This window comes from Saccopteryx leptura, chromosome 2 (genome assembly GCF_036850995.1).
Source record: "Saccopteryx leptura isolate mSacLep1 chromosome 2, mSacLep1_pri_phased_curated, whole genome shotgun sequence".
NCBI lineage: Eukaryota > Metazoa > Chordata > Mammalia > Chiroptera > Emballonuridae > Saccopteryx > Saccopteryx leptura.
The window spans coordinates 17,492,952-17,515,387 of record NC_089504.1 but is presented as its reverse complement, the minus strand read 5'-3'; the positions used below and the strand labels follow the sequence as shown (position 1 = coordinate 17,515,387).

Genomic DNA, 22,436 nt, shown 5'->3' with positions numbered 1-22,436 from the left:
GCACATAGATTTAGAGAAAACATCTCCAGATCATTTTGACATTCGATTATGTTGTATACCCATCACCCAAAGTCAAATCGTCCTCGTCACCTTTCATTTGGTTTTCTTTATGCCCCTCCCCTCCCACCACCCCCTCCCTCTCCTTTCTTCCCCTCCCCCTGGTAACCACTGCACACTTATCTATTCTATTCAGATTTTAATCATCACTGTAGCTACCAATTTATGGAATATACAAATGAACCATGCTCTACTCTAGATGTTTTATGTAAATGAACTTAATGCACTCATGCAAGACAAATGTGATTGTCTCCATTTTAAAGACCAAAAGACTAAGGCTTAGGGGCTGATAGCACTTGTCTCCTGTCATGTGGCTTTAATGATATGAATTCTATAAATTCCAGCTTCTGTTACGATTAAAACTTTTTATTCCATTTTCACACCAGTAATTAAGGTTCCATAGTTTAAATGACTTGACCAATGACATACGGTCGTAAATCACCCATCCTGGACTTGAATGTCAGTATATTTGATTCTTCATTCTAGTCTTTCCTACACTATTCCTGTACTTTGCAAAATGAGTTTCCCTGGAGCTTAATTTTCAGTTTCAGAAGTAATCCCAAGATTTCGCAAGGTTGGATGGTGCAATGGGCCGATTGTGACCTCCCTCCCTCCCCGTTCACGTGTTGAAATCCTAACCCTCCCCCTCCCATGACCTCAGGGGGTAGTAGTATTTTGAGATAGGGTCTTTAAAAAGGTAGTGAAGGTAAAATAAGGTCAAATGGGCAGGCCCTCATCCAATGTGACTGGTGTCCTTCTAAGAGGAAATCAGGACACAGGCACACAGAGGGAAGACCATGTGCAGACACAGGGAGAGGATGACCATCTATCAGCCCAGGGAGAACCTGCAAAGTAATCAACCCTGCTGACACCATGGTCTCAGGCTCATACCAGAACTCTGTGAAAAAGTATATTTCTGTTGTTTAAGCCACCCAATTTGTGATCTTTAGTCATGGCCGCTCAAGGAAATTCATAGGCAGTAAGTGAGCAGGACTAAAACTTTGTGGGAAAGCCACCATCCTAGACAGGTACAGAGACTGCTTAACCAGTCTGATTACTTTCCCAGCTTTGCTAGCACTGAGGTCAGATGACTTAGCTGGGATGACTGCCAGCTTCCTCTTGCTGTTACTCCAGCCACTGGTCTGCAGACGTCTTCCCCTAACTTCCCCTCTCGAGACAGGGGAGATAAAGATCAGAGAAACAGAAGTCCAGAATGCTAAGGTTGCCACTCTCAGTTCCTCCTGCCACTTAGCAGAGGGCTGCTTTGAATACAGAAATTGTCGTGGGGCACTGAGCAAGGAGCGAAGAGACCAGCGCTTCGGAGGCTGCTGGGCAGGCAGTCACAGCGCGTCCTGCGTTCGCAGGGCCGGCTCTGCTCACAGAGAATGCCGGGATGACGCCTCCCACCCGCCTGGCTGGGACTCTGATCCCAGCCATGGCCTTTCTCTCCTGCCTGAGACCTGAGAGCTGGGAACCTTGTGTGCAGGTACGTGTCCCGGGTCCGATCACCTCCTGTGCACTTTGTTTCACTTCTGAAAAAAAACCCTGCTTTCTGCCCAGAATTTCCCACTGTGGGCTCTGGTTAGTTTCATTTCCAAAAAGGAGTCAAATTACCTTCAACTCTGGAGAAGCCACAGGGACCAAATAATTCATGGCTATAAGGCACTTACGGGCAGCCCGTGGGGTCATGTCCCATTTAGGACTTTCGGTCAGATAGACCTGCTTAAAAAATCACTGTTCTTGGGCTTCTGGGCTGTGCGATCTTGAAGAAGTTATTACACCTCTCTGAGAGCAGTAGTTCTCACAGCTATAAAAGAATGATCATACTTCCTACTATGATCGGGACTTGTAAGAAGGTTGCTTCCTCGCATGTCTTTCTGCTGGTGGTCTGTACTCAGCTTCAAGTAGTCACTTTGCCCCCTTTCCGTCTTAGGAGGATTTTTTGTTGTTGTTGTTTCTGAATAGGAAAAGCTTTCTAAGTGGATTTCATTCTTCTGAAGCTAGTCATAGTTCTCTCCAAAGGGCGAGAAGAAAAGAGACTTAAAAAAAATAAAATAAAAAGGAGAAAGAGAGAGACTAAAGAGAGGAAGGGAAAAAGAGAGAACAATAAGTGGAATGTCAGCTAATGCAATGGTTCCTTTTCTCTGTGAAACACCCACCAGCTGGTGTGCAATCACATTCATGGTGGATCTCGTTCGCACGGCTGCTTTGGAAGCCCAGGATAGAACCAGAGAGCCAAGAGATCGTCCTGGGATTCAGGGTGTGGTGGAGTTGGAAACTCAACAGAAGCACAGCCAGCCGGAGTCCTGGAATTTAAAGACACAGGGGTAAATAGAGGACTTTAATATGTAACAAAGATGAATCTGTTATTGCAGAGTCCTCTACTTCCCCAATTCCCTACCCTCAGTCCTACACTTGTCCTCTCTGTGACTCCCTTGCTGTTAGGTTAATGGGAAGAGATCCACCAATCAGGGTCGCCCCAGGATGAAAGCACACCAACTTCCTGCCCCTCCCCTTCCTCACGCCTTGTATTCTCTCCCCGCCCATCCCCAGTCCTCAGTTCTCCTGGCCTTGACTCTTGAACAATTACCGATCTTTTGACTGCATAACGCCCTTCCTTCAATCCACTCTGCATATTTTTCCTCGTTGTTTGTTTGTTTGTTGTTGTTTTTTTCCTGAGGCTTGTTCCTAACAAATTACCCTCTTTAAAAACATAATAGCTCTTCATTGCTATCAGGACTGTTTCCTAGCACCAGGCCTTTGACTGGCTGTTTCCTCTAGCTAGAATGCTTTTTCCCAGGACAGTGCTGCCCAATGGTAGTGGCACGTGGACCACACGGTAGTATTTAAATTTAAATAATAAATATAACTAACTAAATTTTAACTAATTAAATTTAAAACATAGTGTTTTTTTAAACCCAGTATATTCAAAGTTTTATTTCAAAATGTAATTCAAACTATTAATAAGAAATTTTACATTCTTTCTTTGGTACTAAGTATATATTTTACAGTGACCATACATCTCAGGTTAGCCTATCCACATTTCTCATGCTCAGTGTCCTTGGGTGGCTGACTAGTAGCTACTATGTTGAAGAGGGCAGCCCTAGATGTTTGTATGGCTTAACTCCTTACATTATTCAGATCTCTGCTTAAGAGTCACCTCCTCCAGGCAGTCTTCTTTGATCACCTCATGTAGAGATTCCCACCCCATATTTGCCTCTAATCTTTTGTGCTGCTTTATTTTCTATAGCACTCCAATTATACATATATGTTATAGATATATATTATATGTATATTTTATACATATATATTTGTTTAGTTTTTTCCTTTTAAATAAAATTTGTAAGAGGGCAAGGTCATTGCTGGTTTTATTTACCACTATATCTCAGTTCCAAACACCCAGCAGTTGCACAATTTCTATGTACTGAATGATTTCAAAGTCTCGCCACAAGACAAAGTATACGGAAGGATCCTTCTCCGGCACCGGCTTTCCCTGGGGCTCAGGGTTTCAGCACTCCCTCCATGTGTCAGCTAATGATATGAACTAGCTTTTCATCCCTCCTCACTTGCACTGCTCTCTCCTCCTCCTTCTCTCCATGTATCCAAATCTTGCTCATCCTTTTCAAGACCCACCTTGAAACCTTCTCTTTCTCCATACCCTTCTACCACCCCTGGATGCAAAATCGATCATCTGTCTTTTCTAAAACTGGAGGAGACACGTCCTAAGTCTGGTTGAACGGCCCTTCTCAGTAGTGTGAGCTGTGCTCCCGTTTAAACCCCTGTTCCAGACAGTGAGCTCATGGAAGTCTGTAGCCGCATCTCCTTGGTCTTTGTGTTGCCCAACACACTAACCAGAAAATGCCTGCAACCGGGATCTACATAAACCTCCATTCAATCAGCAATTCATTGAACATTTATTAAACAAATATTTATTAAGCGTCGGCCATTCTCCAGGCACCATTCTGAGGGCTGGAGACATGGCAGAGAGCAAGACCACTGAACCTTATAATCTAGTACGGGAGATGAATAGCCCGCATGGGACAATCGCACAGACAACATAATGTTAGATGGTGCTACTTCCTGTGAGGAAGGATGAAAGAGGGTATGAGAAGAGTGCTGGCACCAGCCTCTATTGTGTGAGGCTCCTATTAAGGATAAGGTTTAAGCAGACATGGAAATAAAGTGAGGACTTGCTTGTAGGGCCTGGGAGACTTTATGTGTATTCTTTTATCTCCCTGAATTCTTCTTTAAAAAGTTTATTTGAAGATTAAAGTATAGAATGTAAGAAATATGCTGGTATAGAGTAAGGAATTAGTAACAACTAGTAAAAGTAAATGTTAACATTTATTGATCATTTAACTGTAACAGGCTTTGAGATAATCTCTTTTAAATTCCTTACCTCATTTAATCCTTTCAACAGAGTCTATTGGTGTTAAACAGCAGAAAGCCAAAATTATACGGATTAAGCAAGACATTTTATTCCAGCAGCGATTTTCAACCTTTTTCATTTCATGGCACACATAAACTAGTTACTATAATTCTGCAGCACACCAAAAAACACAGGTTTTACTGATCTGACCAAAAAAAAGGTATAATTTTGATTCTTTCACAGCAGACGGTTATTGTTGTATTGGCGACTGTTGTTTTTTTATTTGACAATCTAAGGGGAAAAGATCAGTGTCCCTGAATAAATAGGTATCGCACGTTTTTAAAATTCTTGTGACACACTGGTTAAAAATCGCTGTGTTAGAGAAATCAGGGAATTCAGAAATTAAGTGATATTTTAGAGAACAAGGCTTACAAAGAATTTGGGGAAAACTATAATAGGAACCAACACAGGAAGCAAGGCGGCATAGAGGACCTGACATTATTTACTAGGGTCTACCACTGGAGTCCATGCCTTCCAACTTGTCCCTCCCACCCCATTTCTGTGTCACCTGCTCAAAGTTCAGTAAGTCAAGGGAGAGACAGAATTGACCAAAAGTGGGCTATGACTAAGAAAGGTCTGGACACCTTGACTGGCAGTCTCCCCTGGCTGTATACAATGAATATACAATGTATATGCTGTGGGCGGAGGATTACTTAGAAAACAAAATCTTGCCCTAAATCACATGAAAAAGCTAATATGAGCCTGACCTGTGGTGGTGCAGTGGATAAAGCGTCTACCTGGAAATGCTGAGGTCACTGATTCAAAACCCTGGGCTTGCCTGGTCAAGTCACATATGGGAGTTGATGCCTCCTGTTCTTCCTTTCTCTCTCTCTCTCTCTCTCTCTCCTCTCTAAAATAAATAAATAAAGTCTTTAAACAAATAAAAAGAGTTCATAAAAAAAAGAAAAAGAGCTAATGTGAATCCCCAAGGTTTTAGACTCCCAAGCCTTAGCTCTTCACCACCAGATTCTACTGCTTCTTGCTAAATGCTGCAATTATTATAGTAGAGATTATAATATTGGTTTTATGGTAGCTGTTCTTTTCTTTTTATCTAGAGTAAAATGTTTTATAAGTATAAAGTGAGTAGGAAATGGGTGAGTGGGTGGATGGGTGGGTTGATGGATGGGTGGGTGAGTGGGTGGGTGGATGGATGGATTGGTAGGTGAATAGATGGGTGGATGGGGTTTGGGAGGTAAATGGGTGGGTAGGTGGGTGGATAGATAGATGAGTAAATGGATAGGTGAGTGGGTGGATGGGTGGGTGGATGGATGGATGGATCGATTGATCAATGGATCAATGGATAGATGGATCAATGGATGGAGGTTGACTGGCCACTGTGCTTATACTAGAGGCTTCTCAGATTCTGGCTTAGAGGAGGGAAAGGTATATTGAGGTACAAGTGGTGCCTGCAGGAAGACACTACGTCTAATGTATGATTATTGCAGGTGGTTCCAAACACTACTTACCAGTGCATGGATCTGAATCTCTACAAAATCCCTGATAACATCCCCGCATCAACTAAGAACCTGGACCTGAGCTTTAACCCCCTGAGGCGTTTAGGCAGCCATAGCTTCTCCAAATTCTCAGAACTGCAGGTGTTGGATTTATCCAGGTAATGAATGAGCTTTTAGACACTGCTATAAGGTAAAATGTTCATTGTTCTATCATTTCATTCACTTATTCATTCACTCATTCAACAGATGTCTTACTTGCCATATAACTTGGGGAAGCTACCTGCCATCTCTTATTCTCAGTTTCACAGGTAAGATCTGTGAAATGAGACAGTTTCTAAGGATAATTCTATCTTTAATTGATTCAAACTCTTTCATCACCAGATATGAGTCCTGCTCTATGTTGTATATTCTACTATGAAACAAGAATATATTGATATATAACATTCAACTTTAGCTATTAAGGAGGACGTACCTACTTGAAAGAGTTAATGTGTTAAAATCTTGAGCACATAATAGACATTCAACAAATATTACTGATTTTGATTTTGGATTTTGAAGCTGAGATAAGGATAGTAATATATAACAGTAGATGATAAGCTATGTGTAAATTAGAGGCAACATGTATTTTTCAGAGGAGAGGTCTTCTCTGCACTCAGTAGTCCAGACAGATTTCATGAACTGTGTGGGGATCAAATAATGTTTGGAATATTGAAAATGAAGTAGAAGATAGGCAATTAGGAAGATAAAAGTAACCAAGGAGAAAGATGATAAGATCAAAGGGAAACATCTGCTGTGGGCAGTGAACAATGGCTAAGATTTCTTTTCTGATGCAGGGGATATATCATTCTTTAGGACAGGTCAAGTTAGCATTATTATTTGGGATGGGGCGTCTGAATCTTAATATTGGTTAGAGGCCTTATTAAAAAAAGTAATGAACCATTTTTAGATAGTGGACTAGATAATGAACCATATTCTCTGAAACAGTTTGTGAAAAATAGAGAAACATTTTTCATACGGCTTTTTATTATAGAAAGTCCTAATAAAGACTAACAGCATAGTATGAAAGTACTTTTCTAGAGTAGATATTTCTGTAGAAGAGTGAGCATCTGACGTTTTGTATGGTATCTTGGATACTGATAGAGTATAACGAAGCAAGAATTGGGCATTTTAACGGCAATGGTGTAGTTTTTAGATCCCCATGGGGTCAAAAGACCTGAGCCAGCTCATTCCACAACATTTATAGCCATGTGGCCTGAAGCATGTCTCTTCACCCCCCTGAATCTCAGTTTTCAATCAGTGAAACAGAAATGATGAAATTTACCCCACAGGGTTAAATGTGATAATGAATGTTGACATGCTATATATATTAAAAACCTTACTAAAGAAGACTTTATAAATATAAAGTATTATTATTATTATTATAGCATTTCATTACTTTCTAAACTTCAGTTTTATCATTAAGAATTTTACCAAGAACTATATTGAGGTAGACAGACCAACCCTCTCCCTTTTTAAAACAAGTAGTATCCCATTAAACAGTGTCCCTTATAATTAACCTTTGATCCATCACCTACCCAACAGAGTTCCCTCAGAGGCCTTAAATATGTGCTCAGAGAGAGATTAGCCAGTAGGAGATTCTGAATTAGGGCAAGGACAAGCAATAGTACAACAGGTAATTCTCCTCCTATTCCTATTACTTTATAATGTTCACATACAGTAACTCAACTAGTTCTCTAAGGATGCTTTGTGATGGACCAGGAAGCCTTTCTTTCTCATAGAAACCTATTGATATATATATTTTTTCTTTTTATAGACCAGGAAACTGAGGCCTGGAGAGTTTAAATAATTTACCTACATTCATGTATCTTGTTGGCAGCAGACCAGAGATTCAACTTCACATTTCCTGCTTCCAAGTTAAATGTTTTCTTCATCTTAGTACTCTGCTTCTCTAGAGTGATGAGCACCCTTTGATGAGATAGGGACATGGCAAAACTCTTCTAGTCTTGCCTGATGCCTAGAATAATATGTATGTGTGTGTGTGTGTGTGTGTATATATATGATTATGGGCTATAAAGTCATATAACTGAAAGCAACTTGAAAAATAATCATTTTTAACTGACTCATTTAGAAATGTGATGACTTAGGCCCAGAAGGAAAAAGAAGCTTCCAAGAGAACACAGCACAAAAGGACAAGCAGAGACACCAGCCCCCGATGTCCTGGCCCTGTCTTCCATTGTCCTTTCTACTGCACCCACTAACCTCTATCCAGTTATCAATCAATAACAACCACAACAATTAAAGCTAGAACTTCAATGCTTTTATTTTTCATGAACCTTCTGAAGGGAGCAGGGCAAGTGGGAACATTATAAACATAATTCAGGTTCGACTAGGAAAGGCCTCATTTACAAACCAACTGTCAGGCATGTGCCGTGCTAGCAAGAGGTGACCATTGGGTCACTTACTGTTTGCCAACTGGAAGAAGGCCGTGTCTCTAGGACACCTCCAGGAAACATGGTTTATAGAGTGGCTTCCACTTCACTTGGGGTAGAATTCAAAACCATTTTTCTGGCCTGAAAACCGCAGTTCTTACTGGCTCTTCTGTATCAGCTGTTCTGCTCACGTCCTTCTCTTGTTCATCTACTCAGCTTTCAAATTTCAACTTAAGTGTTCTCAGAGAAGCCTACTCTGATCCCCCTTGTCTAAGTCTGCTCCCTGCGTGTAAATGAACTCTCATAATAGAATTTTCTCCCACAAAACTCACCCCTATCACTTGTATCTGTGACAACCACAGGTTTTTGTCAACACTAACTGCATCTTGTGACACTGAGGTGGGAGTTCTTATATCTTTGAAATTGACATTCACTGGTTGTTTATCCTGCCTAACTGCTAACAAATATCTGTATCAGCTGTCGCAATCAGACGTATGATCGCAATGACCCAAGGCAGGAACGTTGATCCAGGGCCGTGACACACTCTGCCAGCCAGCCGTAACTGTCTTTCTGTGCCCCAGTTATTGATTGTTAACTGGTTCCCTTCTGATGGCTGTGCTGTCTCTGCTCAGCATGTGTGCCTAGTGCGATGAAAAGAGCTCGTCCCCGTGGTTCGTCCGATGGTACCCCAGCGGGGAAGCTCTTCCTTGTTCATGCCCTCATCAGCCTGTTGGATATCTTTGTCTGTGTGCAATCACATAGCATGTCAAAGTTGTGTGTGAAGGGCTGTTTCTTTCTTTCTTTCTTTTTTTTTTTTTTTTAAATTTTTATTTTGGGCTTTCTATTATTCATCAGAAACATATAATCTATATCTGTTTTTCCCGTAGGTGTGAAATTCAGATGATTGAAGATAATGCATATCAAGGCCTAGAGCACCTCTCCACCTTGATATTGACGGGAAACCCTATCCACAGCTTTGCCACGGAAGCCTTTTCTGGACTGTCAAGTTTACAGGTGCTGGTGGCGGTGGAGATAAATCTACCATCTCTGAAGGCCTTGCCCATTGGATATCTGAAATCGTTGAAGGAGCTCAATGTGGCTCACAATCTTATTAATGAATTCCATTTACCTGAGTATTTTTCTCACCTGCCTAACCTGGAACTCTTAGACCTTTCCAATAACAAGATCCGACGTATTGATCGTAAAGGCTTGCAGGTTCTCCACCAAATGCCCCCATGCAAACTCTCTTTAGACTTGTCCCTCAATCCTTTAGACTTTATCCAACCAGAGACCTTTGAAAATATTCATCTCCATGAACTGACTTTGAGAAATACTTTTAACAGTACAGCTGTAATGAAAACTTGTATTCAAGGTCTGGCTGGTTTAACCATCAAACGGCTGGTTCTGGGAGAATTTAAGAATGAAAGGAACATGGATAGTGTTGACAAATGTGCCCTGGAGGGACTGTGCCATTTGACCATTGAAGAATTCCGAATAGCACACTTTGATGACTTCTCAGAGGACGCTCTTTATTCTTCAAGTTGTTTGGCAAATGTTTCTAAAATTTCTCTGGTCTCATTGAATTTGAAGAGTCTAGAAGGCCCCCCTAAAGATTTCAGATGGCAGTCCTTAACATTGGTTGATTGTAGACTGGAACATTTTCCCACTTTGGATCTGGCCTTTCTCCGGAAGTTTGTTTTCACTGCCAACAAACGCGTGACCACTTTTACTGATGTTAATCTACCAAACCTTGAGTTTCTAGACCTCAGTAGAAACGGGCTCAGTTTCAAGAGTTGCTGTTCTGACAGGGATTTTGGGACAACCAGACTGAAACACTTAGATCTGAGCTTCAATGATGTCATTACCATGGGTTCAAACTTCTTGAATTTAGAGCAGCTAGAACACCTCGATTTCCAGCATTCCAATTTAAAACAGGCCAGTGATTTTTCAGTCTTCCTATCACTCAAAAACCTCGTTTACCTTGATATTTCTTACACGAACACCCGAGTTGTCTTCCACGCCATCTTTGACGGCTTGTTCAGCCTCCAAGTCTTGAAAATGGCTGGCAACTATTTTCAGGATGACTTCCTTCCAAATATCTTCACAGATCTGACTAACTTGACCTTCCTGGACCTCTCTAAGTGTCAATTGAAAAGCGTGTCCCAGGACGCATTTGGCTCACTCCTTAAACTTCGGTTTCTGAATATGAGTCACAACAATCTCTTGTCCTTGGATATACTTCCTTATAAAGATCTCTCCCTTCAGGTCCTGGATTACAGTTTTAACCATATAGTGGCCGCCAAGAGGCAAGACCTACAACACTTCCCACGTAGTGTATCTTCCTTAAACCTGACTCAGAATGACTTGTCCTGTGCTTGTGAACACCTGAGTTTCCTGCAGTGGGTCCAGGACCACAGGCACCTCTTGGTGGGAGCTGAGAAAATGGTGTGCGCGAAACCGTTAGACAGGCAGGGTATGCCTGTGCTCAGTTTTAGAAACGCCACCTGTCAGACAAGCAAGACGATCATCAGCGTGTCGGTTCTCGGTGTAGTTGTGGTGTCTGTGGTAGCAGTTCTGGTCTATAAGTTTTATTTCCACCTGATGCTTCTGGCTGGCTGCAAAAGGTACGGCAAAGGCGAGAGCACCTACGATGCCTTTGTGATCTACTCGAGCCAGGATGAGGACTGGGTGAGGAATGAGTTGGTAAAGAACCTGGAGGAAGGGGTGCCCCATTTTCACCTCTGCCTTCACTACAGGGACTTTATTCCTGGTGTGGCCATCGCTGCCAACATCATCCAGGAAGGTTTTCACAAAAGCCGGAAAGTGATTGTTGTCGTGTCCCGGCATTTCATCCAGAGCCGATGGTGCCTCTTTGAGTATGAGATTGCCCAGACCTGGCAGTTTCTGAGCAGTCATGCGGGCATCATCTTCATCGTCCTGCAGAAGGTGGAGAAGTCCCTGCTTCGGCAGCAGGTGGAGCTGTATCGCCTTCTCAGCAGGAACACTTATCTGGAGTGGGAGGACAGTGTCCTGGGGAGGCACATCTTCTGGAGACGACTCAGGAAAGCCCTGCTGGATGGTAAACCATGGAGTCCGGAAGAAATAACAGATGCAGAGAGCAGCCAGCAAGAGGCAACAGCCTCCACCTGACGAGCGAACACGCCTTGGGTGCTTCTTGCCCAGGTGGACCCAATACTCGTTCAGTTAGCTCGTATTCAGTTCTGCAACCTGGTAGGCATTGCACGAAGGGAACGCGATTCAGCGGCACACAGGAGACACGGGAGTTTACAGTGCAAAGGGAATACACACTGTGCTAAAATGGACACCCTCCAGGTGGACGTTTCAACCAACTCACTAAGGCGTTCATTACAGGAAAATTCAACTCAAATCTTACATCTTATAATTGAATTATAACTAAGAGGCTTGCCCTGTTGACATCAGAAAAGGACATAATTCTTTTTCTGTGTCTTATGAATGGAAAGTACCTCACATTTTATGTTTTGACCACTTTAAACCACAGCAGTTATGGTGGTTTCAACTAAATTGGGCCTTGGCTCACTTTTCCATTTTCTCTTGACTACATTTAAATTCTATATGATACAATGGCCAAGACATAAAAGCAACCAAAGTGTCCCTCAATAGAGGACTGGATAAAGATGGAATACTACTCAGCCATAAGAAATGATGACATATTGCCATTCATGGCAACATGGATGGACCTTGAGAACACTATGCAGAAAAAGCTAAGAACTGTATGATTTCACACATAGGAGAGATATAGAACTGAGACTGCTGGACACAGATAAAAGTGGTTACCAGAGGGAGGGGGTATGAGGAGAGGAGTAAGGAGGGACAAATATATGGTGATGGAAAATTATTTGACTTTGAGTGATTGGCACACAGTGCAATCAACAGTTCAAATGCTACAGAGATGTTTACCTGAAACCTATGTACTCTTATTGATCAATGTCACCCCATTCAATTTAATTTCTAAAAATAAAAATACAATACAGCAAACGTTTAAAAAAATAAATTTTATTGGATGACTTGAGGTTAAAACCTTGCAGGAATTTTCTTAAAGAAACCTGATTAACACATAGTCACAAATATCCTGGTCATTTTTTTAGCCTATTCTATTTATTAACTAAGAGTCCTGATATATTTTTGTTTTTATAAATTCAGTTCTCACTTTACATGTCTTCTCTATAAACCTTGATCATCAATAAGGTTGTCCCTGACATTCTGGGAATATCCATCTTTTACCACGATCTTTTAAGCAAATATGTAAAATATAGTCTTGTCACTTTGTCACTTGATGTCATCCTAAAATGTATTGCCTACTCAGTTATGACTGTCATAAAGGTAGCATTGAAATAATTTGATGGAAAGTGGCACTTATTGTAATGGAGGAGAGAAGTTTGACTTCTTAGTCTCTTAATGAGCAATCTGGGCTAGAGGAAGGGCAAGGGATGGGAGGCCTTCCGGAGCTCAGCTCCTCTTGAGGATCCCAGAAACACTGGGGCGGACACAGCCAAGGTCCCCAGATGACAAGAGTTAAAGTAGAAGCTTCTCTTCTGCCTCCAATGAGTGTTGTTTGATGAAACAGCAAGTCCCTCAGGGGATTGTGACATGATTCAAGGTGCGGAGCACACGTTGCTTCTTCCTGTTAGTTTACAGCCCATGACCACACTTACAAAAGAATAGATGTTCTCGTGGAGAAAATACGTTCCTGAGGTTACTGTGGGTCATGGTAAGGGGAGTTCTCAGAAAAGCACACTCATCCAGCTTCCCTAGAATGGTGCATTCAGAGAAAGCAATTAGGACCTTTGGCAGATACAGTGGTCCAAAACTGGAACTAGGGTCACACGCAGGAACGTGTGTATGGCTGAGTGTTTCAAGGGTGTACTTCGGTCTGAGCATGGTTGGAGTTGCCGAACATGCCTGGGTGTGTTTCTAGATCTTAATGGGCTCGTGAAAGTGGAACCATGTATTTGTGCACACGACTCGATGTGTTCTTGGCTGTGTCTGTGCATATGAAGAACATGCATATGTGTGGGATCCTGTCAAGGGGAAAGGTGTGTCTTTCATGTGGCTATCTACAGCTGTTTGAGTTCTGTTCTCGTGTCTGTGCCTGTGTTAGATTCCGAGTAGCCTGACGGTCTGTCTCTGTGTATCTCCAGGCTATATGTGAGTGAGCTCGGGCTCATATATGAGTGTGTGTTCTGCATATGTGTTTTAGTCTAAGCACGTCCACAGGACATCAAGGAGCAAACTCAAAGTACAGCTGTGTACTTGCCTCCTTCCTAGTAGCCCCTTCTTCCAGATGGGAATGGAAGGTAAGGCAGACAAAGAAAGGAAAGAAAGAATGAGACAGAAGCAAAAAGGGAAGAAAGAGGAAAGTCAGGCCTAGGGACAGGTTTTTCAATCCATGTAAATTCTCTGGATTAAAGACACATGAAGGGCAGACTAGAGAGGGATTAACATAATGAGAAAGCTTTAAATTTGTACGGTAACCTACAACTTGGAACACACTGCCACAGTTATAATCACATCTGACTCTCTTGTTATCCAGGTGAAGCAGCAGGCTGAGACTTAGTTTCCCTGCTTTGCTGATGTAAAACCTGATGCCCAGGGGAGAATACATGTCGGTAGGCCCTAGAATAAACAACGGGCCAGCCTAGCTTTTGGGCAACCAGCCTTCTCAGGGCAGCTTCCTTTCCACTATGCCTCGCTGCTCCACGCAGAAAGCCGGCAAATGAGAAGTGAAACCACTGCAGTTCGTGGTGGGGTTGATGCTTGTCAAGGGTTTCTCACTGAAACCATGAATCATTAGGCAAATGCATATGCATATTTATACACACACACACACATACTGAATGATTTATTTATAACACATTCCGTGAAGGACGTGAGGGAGATTCAACCATAGTATACATGGACAATAAATTTAATCAACAAGAACTAGAAAATCTTGACAAAGAACACAAAGAGGAAAGAAAGACACCAAAGAGTAAGTTTTTGCGGACTCGTTCCCATTCTAACTCCAGAGACGGTTTTGGGTAGCTGGATAGTGTGGCTTTTAGAGACAGCCAAAATTCACAGTCCCATTTCCCGTGCATGCCTTGGGCTGGCTTCACTTCTCTGAACATCTACTTAACTCACATATAAAAAGAGGGTGGACTATTACTCTGTAAAGCTGCTCTAAGTATTTCACATAAGCTATGTCTCATACAAGGTACATGATTTGTGTGGTGAGTAATCCTCTGGAACTTCGTAAAGAAGTCACAGGGAGAAATGGTTGACTGATCTTTTCAATCACAGCGTTTTATCAATGGTTGTTTACCCAACCTGTGGGACCACAGGAGGCCAGTAACTGTAATCAGACCATTTCTTTCTGACTTGGCTTCCCTCAGTGGGGTTGTTGGAACCCCAGCCTCCTTCTGAACTATATGATCTTTCTAGAAAACGCCAACAGGTTCTTAGAGAAGAGTCCTCACAAGAATATCAGGGCTCTGAGAGGGTATAGAGCTTCTCCAGCCCTGACCTTGATCACCTGCACCAAACAGGTGGACAGCATCTGTTTATTTAAAGAGTTGATGAGTTAACAAAGAAGCATCTCTACAGGGAAGGTTGTCTTCTGGGCTTTCCAGACAAGGCTCCCAAGTCCCACACCACTGTAATTTGGGGGCCTGTGACTTCCATGCTGCCCTTTATTCCTGTTTTTGTCTACATAGATTTGCACAACCACTTCCTCCATGTGGTTCCTTAACTCCAAGTATTTGAAGTTACTCTGCAAACAGAGGGGAAGAGGACTGCCCTTACCATAGTTATCTTTAATGGTCATTTTTAGGTCCCATTCTCCTCCTTTATGTATGATATTTAATTTAAATGCTCATACCATGCCTATGAGTTGGACAATAGTAACAAGACTGTTGTTATCTATGAGGAAATCAAGGCTCAGGGACTGTAAGTAACCTATTCAAATTCACACAGGTCATAAACGGCAGAGCTTACACTTAAACCCAGTCTCTGGATATTAAAAACCAAGTATGCTAGATGCTATTCTCTAATGTCTTCCACCTATTTCATACACAGATTGGAATGTTACTGCTCTTCATTTTTATTTTCTCATTGTTGTCGCCAGGGGTCAACACTAGAGCCAGGCATGATGGTTGAACCGAAGGATGGGTATTATTAGGTTGAAGGATGAGCTGTGTCAGAGACATCAGGCACTTGAAACCAACTGTTTTCTCCAGCAATGATGGACAAAGCCTCTCCCACTTCAACCCTCTTTCCCGATGGAGTAAATTCTTTTCTACGAGGTTCTAATGCAAATCAGTCTGTCCAGATAGGCTCAGCTATTTCTGCATTTATACCGATGACCCAACCATTCTTCACTCAGAGATCCTTTCTGCCATGTGGTTTTAAACAAGACTCCTCCTTTCAATGCCTTCGTTAAATGGCAATGATGCGTCATTGGAAACCAACTCAACATTGAGGCTTAGCTCAGAGAGTCTGAGTGTATCAGTGTTAGCACCTTGAGACGGGATTTGGGTGGGATGATCTGGAAGAGGAGCAACAGACCCGCCCCTTGGACTGCGTACCACGGGCGCCATGATTCTCCTTTCTTCTATCTCGGCTAAGTCGGAAGACCCTAATAACTGTGAGCTTGAGACTTAGACTTATAGCCCAGTACCCGGAATGCTAATAATCCATTTTTCTAGTTGAAGAAGGTTACAGAGGATTTGAAAATCAGGAGTGGCTGGAAAGTTTGCTTTTTATTTTCTTCCCATGGAATATTCTAGCCACTATTACTAGAGAGAGTTACAGATTTTTAAAAAATTCTACATGGAGTTTCATGTCCATACTAGTGTAGCAGGTGCACACAGCAGGCAGGGATTTGGATTCTGGTCCTTCCACACATTCACGATATAACGTTGGACCAAGTTCTTTAATGTCTCTGATTTCAGTTGGTTTCCTTGAATAGGGAAGCTAAATCGCTCTTATTCTACAAGGCTACTACTGTAAAGATAAAATCGAGAGTGGAGGGGAGACACAGCATAGCTCTAATTTTAGCTGCGTGAAGGGGCTTCCCTAAGCACAGTATAAATGAACACAGAAACCTGGAAGCCCAGAAGTCTCTCAGGCAGGCGGTCTCACAGCCGTAGTCAAACTCAGGGATTGGACTCTCAAAGAGGGAGACTAGAAAGCGAAGGCAGGGTTCCAGATCTGAAGCACATACTCAGTGACCAGAACTGCTGCGAGAATTGACAAAGTGGCAGAGCCACACTCTGTTCACTTCTGATGGAGCAGCATCCTGGTGCAGTGGACGGGGAGCGTCCTGGGAGGGTGCAAGCCGAGGTCTGGTCCAGGCCCTCCGTTTATTTCTTTGAGTGATTGTGGGAAAGTCATTCAAATGTAAGATGACCAGTCGTCCTCCTTCAGGGAGGACAGTCCTTCTGTTGCAAGTTCCGTCCTCCCTCGAAAAGTGGCCTCCTTTTTGATATTGGAAGAGTAATCTGTAAATGTCTGTATTCAATCAATGCAGAGTTGATCCATTGTGTGTGATGTGACATATCTGTATCTAAATCAGTACTTTTTTCTTACAATTACTATTAAAAATTAATAGGCATGTAAGCATAACTATAATATAAAATATTACAAATGTTTTTATTATGCATTTATCATATTATAGTGTATTATTGTTGCAATGAATAAAATATTTCTTTTATTTACGATATTGTTTTCTTCAATTTACTTTTGTCCTCCTTTTCACTGTAAAAACGTTGGTCACCTTATTCAAATGGCTATAATGATAATGCAGATGATCATAGGAATTATCACCTTTCCCTGAGCAATCATTCTGTGTAAGGGTTTTCTATGTGCTACCTCTCATTTACTTTGCCACATCAACGCATTAGGAAATAATGATTATTTCCAATTTACAGATAAAGAGATTGACACTTGGAGACATTCTACAATGTGTGGAGACATTCTGTAATGTGCTAACCCATGGCAGCTGTGAGGTGAGAAGGTGAGAATGTCAGTCCACTTCGTTTCTTCGCTAGGATTATTAACCACTGCTCCATGCCAGAGAACCGTTCTCTCCCCGAAACGCGTTAGACCTTCTAACTCAATGTCATCATTTTGACTGATGTTAACCAAAGGTAATTATTACCAGTGATACTCATTGGTATTACTAGCACAGCCATCAGAGCTTGGGCAAAAGTAAATCAGAGATACAGTGATTAAGGATTTTTTAGCAATGGACAGATCTGACCCACTAGACAATGGCATCTTGTAAACAGCCTGTTTCAGTTGCTGTCTCACCTCTCTGTTCAGTCTCACTTTCTGATGGGAATTATGACAGACGGCAGTCCCAGAAGCTGAGGACACTTTAGATGGTTGGAATAAGGTCATATGCTCTGGGCTCCATTATGGAGATCATTACATCTTTCAACTCAAAGTGAACACTGTGGAATAAGTGGTTGATCAAAAGGCACCAAAGTCACGGAGCACCATTTGTACTCATCCGCTTGCTTCCATTACCCTGTGAGCTAGGCGCCAGTCTCCCCATTTTTTAAAAATATTTTATTTATTGATTTTTTAGAGAGAGAGAGGAGTGAGAGAGAGAGACAGAGAGAGAGAGAGAGAGAAGAGGGGGAGCAGGAAGCATTAACTCCCATATGTGCCTTGACCAGGCAAGCCCAAGGTTTCGAACCGGCGACCTCAGTGTTCCAGGTCGATGCTTTATCCCACTGCGCCACCACAGGTCAGGCCAGTATCCCCATTTTGACAATGAGGAAATGAAGACCCAGAGATAATGAGCAACTGGTCTACAGTCATACAGCTTCTATAAATTCATCACAATAATATTTGCCAAGCTTTTGGGTACGTGCCTGGGATTTCTCTATCGTGCACATTAATTAATTTGTTAAAATTATATGGGCAAGTATTGTGGGTGGTGTCCCCTCTCAGATGAAGACACTGAGGGGTAAACAGTGAAACCCCCAATTGGGAAGGAGAGAATTAGGGTATGAGGCCAAGTTGGCCTAAGTCCAAGGCTGCATTCTTCCCACCATGCAACAGCTGCTGCGGTGTCCCGGATGCTCTAGCAGGGGCATTCAGAGGAGTGACCGGAAAATAATCCAGACTCCTGTGCCGCTTAGAAATTGGAAGTTTAAAAGGCTATGTCTGCGATTCTCCTTGATTTCTACAGAAATAGAGACGATACCTCCCCATGACAGTGCTGAGTGACAAGTCTGAGTGTAAATGGGCTTTTTGGCACAAATTGTCCTGTCCTAATAGTCTTGATTACAATTATAAAATAATGGGTTTCTGAAAGGCTGCAAGCAGTTCCGTGGATGGAAAAAAGGGTTTAGAAACGACATGTTGTTTATGCGAGAAGTGTTTTGTTGAACATTAAACCCGCGTTCAGGAGAAAGGATTATGTTGTACGCTCTTAAGAAACTATCTCACTATGTAATTAAATCAAAGCCAGCCAGCTTCTGATTTGAGCTCTTGTCTCTCCCTACCAACACCCCATCTCCCATGAGCCATCAAGACAGAGCTGACAATAACCCCGCCCGGAGGTCATTCACTGCTCCCAGAACCTTCCCCCTCTGTTTCCCAGGGTCCCTCCAGGAGATGCCGTCCCATGGCCCAAGTCCTTTCTGGGACTCCCTCTCATCTTTCTCTTTAGACCCTTTCTTGGGGGTCTTCCCACCTTCACAAAAAGGAATGAACCGTCTTCCTCCTTGAGGGATTTCCTGGGAGGTACTGTACAGATAAAGAAATGAAGGGACAGTTTCCGAGGCTCTGAACTCCTCACAAAATCCCCAGAGGTGCTATCTGTCACTTCATTTCTTAGACGATAACAGAAGTCTCTCTCCAAAGGCTAGAGAGCCATCTCTGTTCCAAGATCCTGAAGTTCGATCAAGCTAGCTTCCGTGTGAGCTCTCTCTCCCTCTTCCTCTTTCTCTCTCTCTCATCCGCTTTGTCTTTGTCTAGCTTCTTCCCCCAACCTTCATTTTTACCCAGTCTATTTTCAACATGGACTCCAGGCAACTTACATTTAAGAGGATTTCAATGAAACAATTAACAGTGGAAATACTACATCAAGAGGATAAAGTTTACCAACTCTGACTTTTTAAAGTGCTGTGCTTAAGAATCACTTGACCTTAATTATGCTGTATCTGTCTGCCTCTTTTTCTAGATATGTTTATGACCCTTATTGCTGGAAAATTCTGATTTACTGTCAGAGGTTGAGTCCAAGGAATCTGGATTTTGCAATATTCCCCAAGTCATTTTAATGCACAGGCAGGCCTGGGAACAGCAGTTATAATAGAAAACAGAGGATCACACCCCATGTTTACTCTGGTTACTAGTCTTTCCTTGAAATGTATTGCTCAGGTTCTTAACAGAATGGGGTAGGTCATTCTTTTAGTTAAAGGAAAGGAGGCAACCCATTGGTCAGATCATTTCTTTCTTTCAACATTGTAAAATTGTTTCTCAATCTCAGCAGGTCTGATTTATTGGGAGAGCAGAGCTGGCCTATTCGATTCTGAAATTCTGATATTCATTTAGATCAGGGGTCCCCAAACTACGGCCCGCGGGCCACATGCGGCCCCCTGAGGCCATTTATCCGGCCCCCGCTGCACTTCTGGAAGGGTACCTCTTTCATTGGTGGTCAGAGTTCTTTATTTTAAATATTGTATTTGTTCCCGTTTTGTTTTTTTACTTTAAAATAAGATATGTGCAGTGTGCATAGGAATTTGTTCATAGTTTTTTTTATAGTCCGGCCCTCCAACGGTCTGAGGGACAGTGAACTGGCCCCCTGTGTAAAAAGTTTGGGGACCCCTGATTTAGATGCTGTGACCACAGCAATTGTTTAGTTCTCCTAGTTCTTTCTAGTGTGTCACCAGTTTCACTTCTTTATGCTCCAGGGTAGCTGAGACCTGGCATCAACTTCGACCAGAAAAAGTGTCTTGGTCTGCCCTGAATTCTCCTAGTTCTGCTGCCAATTTTATTTTTTTCTGACTTTCCATTTCAAAACAAAACCTATCAACTCCACTTTTGCTAATGGAAATGGTCTTCTCTGGGAAACACCAGGATCCCTTGTGTAAAGGCCTGCTTGTCAGTCTCTTCCCGGGAGCCTGTTTTTCAGTACTGTTGGGGGGCGTTGGGGCTGTGAGCATTCAAAGTTGATCTTCAGGAGCTCTGATCATTACGTTTGAGGCCCTGAGTCTTCCGGAGGTGCCTGACTGCCCCTCAGTGGGAAATACCTACTGGAGAAAGTTCCTACTTGCCAAGAGAACCTTTGGAGATGAACGGCAAGGGGTGAATGCCCAGCTGTTCTGCTCAGTGCTGGGTCCTGCTGAGTCCTCTGTGCACGTCATCTTCGGCCGGACGGGCTGTGGCCTGAATGTTGGCCCAGGTCAGAGAACTCAGCCTCCCAAGGAGAGGGGAACATCTTTGTCAGTTGCTGGAGTAGTAGCTGCTGAGATGAGGGAGTGAGCAGGGGTGGGGGTGAGGTGGTTCTGAGCTTCTCTCTGGACCTACGTCGGTCTCTGTAAAGTGGGACTCTGGGACTGGGTCAGCATTGTCCAGAGTGTGGTATGTGGGTGAATGGACAATTTATGTGGTTAACAGATGTGCATATTACTTTTAATGACAAGGTATAGATGTTATGATTAATTTCTATTTATGATAGCTTTTGTGAATAATAAGGAATATAATCCCCTAAAAATATATAAGTTCAAAATGTGGGTCGCTGGCTTGAACCCAAGGTTGCTGTCTTGATAAGGGGGTTACCAGTTCTGCTTGACACCCCCCCCCCAGTCAAGGTACATATGTGAAGCAATCAATGAACAGCTAAAGTGAAGCAACTATGAGTTGATGCTTCTCATCTCTCTCTTCCCTCTCTCTTTCATCTCCAAAAAATAATCAACAAATGTGGGCTTTAAAAACACAAAGAAAAAAATAAACAACACAGGCAGTATGCAGTTGTAAACACAGATTTGAAAATGCTGGGAGAAAAATTGCCTATGGAAAAGCAGTGGACCAAATGGCCACTGAGGGTCAGGCAAGCTTGACATTCTAGCATGCTTGCCTGTCCAGCACTGCTTCCTTGTCTATACGATGCAGGGGTTGGAGCAAATATCCTTTCCAGCAATTCTAGTCTGTGATGAGACGTGTAACTCCATCATATGGATGCTCCAGTATCCTCGATATGGGGTTCTAGCATTTAACAAATCTTGACACTGTGTGAAAACAGGAGACTCAAAAAAAAATTTTTTTTTTTTGTATTTTTCTGGAATTGGAAACCAGGAGGTAGTTAGACAGACTCCCGCATGCGCCCGACCGGGATCCACCTGGCATGCCCACCAGGGGGCGATGCTCCACCCATCTGGGCCATTGCTCTGTTGCAACCAGAGCCATTCTAGCGCCTGAGGCAGAGGCCACAGAGCCATCCTCAGTGCCAGGGCCAACTTTGTTCCAATGGAGCCTCGGCTGCTGGAGGGGAAGAGAGAGACAGAGAGGAAAGAGAGGGGGAGGGGTGGAGAAGTAGATGGGCGCTTCTCCTGTGTGCCCTGGCTAGGAATCGAACCTGGGACTCCTGCACGCCAGGCCGACACTCTACCACTGAGCCAACCGGCCAGGGCTCAGGAGACTCAATAATTAAGTAGTGGTTTATTTATGCATTTATCATTTTCCCAGGCTCCCTCATTTTTGGAAAATATCTATCTGTCAACCAAACTGAGCGGTAGATGAAAGACTTTGGAAGCAGGAGTGAAGACCATTGGATGGTGAGTTGGCCCTACCACTCTCTGTTTAAAAACCAGTCCCTTGACCTTTTGTCTCTTGGTCACTATGTTTTTGTTCATGGGTGCGTGGTTTATGGAGCCACTTCTATGACATCTGGGAGAATCAAATGGATCGGGGGAGTCACAAAATATAAGAAAGTGCTATATAAATGGGAAAATGGATACATACAGAATTAAAAACTACTTGAAGGAAAGGTTCCTGCTCTGTTCAACCGTATGATCCCATGAGCACCTCCCATCT

General features: G+C 42.8%; 1 protein-coding gene across 4 annotated transcripts; it reads left to right on the top strand.

Annotated features, from left to right (window-relative positions):
* The first annotated feature begins 1,033 nt into the window (after positions 1–1,033).
* On the top strand, positions 1,034–17,104 carry TLR4 (toll like receptor 4). 4 transcript variants are annotated; one of them, XM_066367315.1, is made up of 3 exons: positions 1,034–1,543; positions 5,932–6,098; positions 9,257–17,104. In XM_066367315.1, the coding sequence occupies exons 1-3, from the start codon at positions 1,451–1,453 to the stop codon at positions 11,517–11,519; spliced, it is 2,523 nt and encodes an 840-aa protein (XP_066223412.1). In that variant the 5' UTR covers positions 1,034–1,450; the 3' UTR covers positions 11,520–17,104. The 4 variants fall into 4 exon arrangements, with proteins under 4 accessions (XP_066223412.1, XP_066223414.1, XP_066223413.1 ...); XM_066367316.1 differs by lacking the exon at positions 1,034–1,543 and adding an exon at positions 2,255–2,384; XM_066367317.1 differs by lacking the exon at positions 5,932–6,098.
* The last annotated feature ends 5,332 nt before the right edge of the window (positions 17,105–22,436 follow it).